We start from the raw sequence: 3,897 nt of genomic DNA, 5'->3' as shown, positions 1-3,897 counted from the left end.
CCTGAGCATTGACAGGAGAGGGGACTTGTCTAGTGTGGAAGGCCTCAATAGGCTCTTCCACCCTTCTCAGTGTCCAGCATTCCTGTGGAGAATGTGGTCATGCTCACCAGTAACTGACAGCAGTGTGTTTCCTGTACAGTCACCACACAGATGTGGCAAGAACTCAGATCTTAAATATCACACAGGAAATTAGAGGTCTTTGGCTCTGGGCCTCTTTCCTCACCTGATGGTTTAAAAGTTGTGAGAAGTAACAAAGTGGTCAACTGAGACCTGGTCAGACCCTGAAGAGGATGTTCCTGCTCCTGGTCTTCCTGGTGGCTGTCCTGCCAGTCAACGCTGAAGGAGGTAAGCAACCATCCTCATTCCTGGAGGTGTGGCATGTGGCTTCCAGCACTGAAAATTGCATGGTGCCCAGTCAGGCTGTATGTAAGATCTCCTCCTGACTTGGTTCATCTGAGATGTTAGCTAAGCCCCAGCTCTAGCACCAGATAAATAGGACACCAAAGTCACAATGAACTACTGGCAGTGGCACCCAGTGAGTGAGACCTCAGACACCTAAAAGTGATGAATTATAAAAACATCATAGAGCTACTACTAGAGCTGCAGTTGAAAGCAAGGCCTGGAAGTTCCAACTGCACAAACCTAAGAGCAAGCGGCTTCATCCAGGGGCTGCCACCTGGATTAAGACTAGAAGAATTCTTCTATTCAGGTTTCCAGGTGTCACCTTGGTCTCATCTCTGTTCTTCAGAGCCATACAGGTCTGTCATGAGAGTTAGCCACAATCTAACAGAGCCAGCAAAGTGTGGCCTCATCCTTGCTTCACAGATTGATGGAAACAGGCAGATATAGAATCCTCCAACCCATTTCCTCCCCCCTCTATGATCCCTAAGAGTCCTGTGTCCTCCCTTCTTCACCCTGAAGGCTAAGTTCAATGCCTGAGGAAGATAAATCGATGCTGAAGCTCAGACCACATTAGGAGCTCTTCTCCCAGCTACTCGCTTAGCACATTTGAGAGCTTTTCAGTGTTTACACAACAATCCCATCTCTAAGTGGAGTACTTACTATGGTTCATGAATCAGAATAGAGGAGAAGCAGAGTTTTCTACCTCAGTAGTGCATCATGCTTACTACAGGCAGAGCCCAGTGCTTAAGTGAGCAGGACACCAGGTGAATCATGAGACACAGGAACAACTGTAGTTGTTTGGAGTGTGTTCTAGATGGGCTGGACAGTGTGTGCTGAATTCTTCCTTAATGCGTCCATGAGATTTAATTTGATTCAAGGAAAAGTCTTGGCACCATCATGACTACAAGAAGAAATTGAAAACTAGAGGAAAGTGATGCCAGGTAGCAGGCTCTGTGTGATCCCTTGCAGCACCCAGACGCCCTCTCTCGTGTGACGGCCCCTACTAAAGGATCTGTTCTCTTTACACGTCAGGTCCACAGACTCTCCAAGCATGAAGTGTCCCTTACCAGCTTCCAGGTAACTGTAGCACAGTTTCCATGAGCACAAAGATTCAGAATAAGCTCTCTTTTTCAGGGGAAATCATATGGGGTACAGAGTCCAAACCCCACTCCAGGCCCTACATGGCATACATAAGGTCTAATGATGGCGAATCAGTCCATCGCTGTGGTGGTTTCCTGGTGGCAAGAGACGTCGTAATGACAGCAGCTCACTGTAATGGAAAGTAAGGAGAAGCAACTGGGTCTTTAATGCCGGGGACTGACCAAATAACAACAGATCCTGGCTGTCCCTAAACATGTAGAGACAAAGGTGAAGATCAACCTGACTATATCCTATTTGACCTAAAGTGGTTGTGAAGCTCAGGACCAGATAGTGTCAATGAAGGGTCTGAATGGCTGGGTGGTTATTGAAGACCTAAGGAACAACTCCCTCATAAGTTTCTTGCTATTTGACTCAGTCAAGCTCTGCCTTAGGCTAAGCCCTCAACCTGCCTTTCAAGGACTGCTTTCATTGCTCCTGTTGTTGTACTTAACTCATCTTCTTTTCACAGAATTATAAATGTAACCTTAGGAGTTCACAATCTCAAGAAAAAGAAAAACACCCAGCTCATTCCTGTCTATAAAGCCATACCTCACGAGGGCTTTAACAATGAAACACTGGTCAATGACATCATGCTCCTGAAGGTACCATTTTACTGATCACTGGTTTACGCCCATAGATCACTAGTGTATCAGTCCCATCTTCTCTTCTAGGTGGCTGACCTATTGGTCCCAGGGCAATAGAATGAGGCTAGAGTGGGACTGGGGTGGGGGGCAGGGGTAGAGATACAGGCAGCCTCATCCCTGGTTTAAGCTTGCTGAGAGTGCCAGACCTGAACTCGTATTCTTCATCTTTCTGACCAGCTGAAACACAAAGCTCAACTCAACAGTGCTGTGGATACTATTGCCCTTCCAAAGAGCAAGGACTGGGTGAAACCTGGGCAGGTGTGCACAGTGGCAGGTTGGGGAAGGTTGGCCAATTGCACTTTGTCTGACATACTTCAAGAAGTGAATCTAGAAGTTCAAAAGGGCCAGAAGTGTCGCAGCATGTCCCAAACGTACAACGACTCCATCCAGCTCTGTGTGGGAAATCCCAGTGAGAATAAGGCTACTGGTAAGGTAAGAACATAACCATCTTCTAATGTTTTCCCAGGGACAGAGCAATACTGCAGACACACAGGCAGCCTATCTCCAGCTGTACAACCATGGCTAGTCTAGAGAACATAGAGGGAACAAAATATGGGAACCTGGCATTCACCCTCAGCCAAACTTTTGTCCTTTCACCATGGGAAAATAGGAGAGCTAAGTCTAGTTAACCTGAAGGAGGGTGACAACCAGGCAGAGACACTCAAGTCAGTGAGTCAGGCTCTCTATTCAGTCATATTCAGAATCAAGGTCAATGGAGGCACTAATATTTCCCATATGAAAACCCCAGGCTGTAGTGGGAACAACAACAACAACAAAAACAAACAAACAAACAAACAGGGAGAAAGTGGGTCTAGAAAGAGTGAAAAGAGCGTATTTACTAAAACTTCCCCTTTTTCTATCCACAGGGTGACTCTGGGGGACCCTTTGTGTGTAATGGAGTGGTCCAGGGCATTGTCAGTTGTCGCTTGTGTACTGGGACACTTCCTCGGGTATTCACCAGAATTTCCAGCTTTATACCTTGGATTCAGAAAACAATGAAACTCCTGCAACAACCCTAGGACACAAAACCTATGTCTGGGCCAGTGTCCAGCATCCTGGGGTATGGTTGTCTGAGCCTTAATAAAGAAATCTCTCTGCAGGAAACAGACGGCATCACTCTGTTCCATGAGTGCAGAGCTTAAAACATTTTTATACACCACTTTCTTCTTCACCTTCTCTTAGTTTGTTTCTCTCCTCAGATACTCTCATAAACCTTTTCCACAATACCTGTGCACTGACCCCATCATAACAGCACATACAAAGGCCGGTGCTGTCAGGACAGGAAAGTCCTGCCTTTGTCTGACAAGGGTGCCTTATTTCTTTCTAATTCTTCTTCACATTTAGCAGACTACCAAGGCTGGGGAAGATCAAAAGCCTTTACCTCCCACTCTCTTCATTCCTCTAAGGAAGGCCAATGATCCTGGGAAGTCCACTGTTCTCTGAGACTCCCCCCAGGTTCCCTGGTCCAGCTCCAGCAAGGCCTCTCTACCAAGCTGTCATCTCATCTCAGAACTGTAGCCACCTCTCTTCACCTTGCCCAAAGGGACTCAGGAGATGACACAGGACAGCTCCAGTATGCAGATCAAATACTTTAGAAAAGGACCAAAATGTTGAATGTTCAAGCCAGTATAGACTCAATTCCTCTGCAGCAAGGCCAGGCCAGCACCTCTCATATAGTATACCATGGGCTCAGAGCCCTGGTGTGAGCTTA

General features: G+C 46.7%; 1 protein-coding gene across 1 annotated transcript; it reads left to right on the top strand.

The window, feature by feature from the left end:
* The first annotated feature begins 204 nt into the window (after positions 1–204).
* On the top strand, positions 205–3,290 carry LOC110309193 (mast cell protease 8). Its single transcript, XM_021181684.1, has 5 exons — positions 205–345; positions 1,537–1,684; positions 2,012–2,144; positions 2,364–2,618; positions 3,053–3,290. Exons 1-5 carry the CDS (start codon positions 291–293, stop codon positions 3,203–3,205), a joined length of 744 nt encoding a protein of 247 aa, XP_021037343.1. The 5' UTR covers positions 205–290; the 3' UTR covers positions 3,206–3,290.
* Positions 3,291–3,897: the final 607 nt, after the last annotated feature.

Source organism: Mus caroli, chromosome 14 (genome assembly GCF_900094665.2).
Source record: "Mus caroli chromosome 14, CAROLI_EIJ_v1.1, whole genome shotgun sequence".
In the NCBI taxonomy this organism is placed as follows: Eukaryota; Metazoa; Chordata; class Mammalia; order Rodentia; family Muridae; genus Mus; species Mus caroli.
This window is presented reverse-complemented; position numbering and strand designations above follow the sequence as displayed.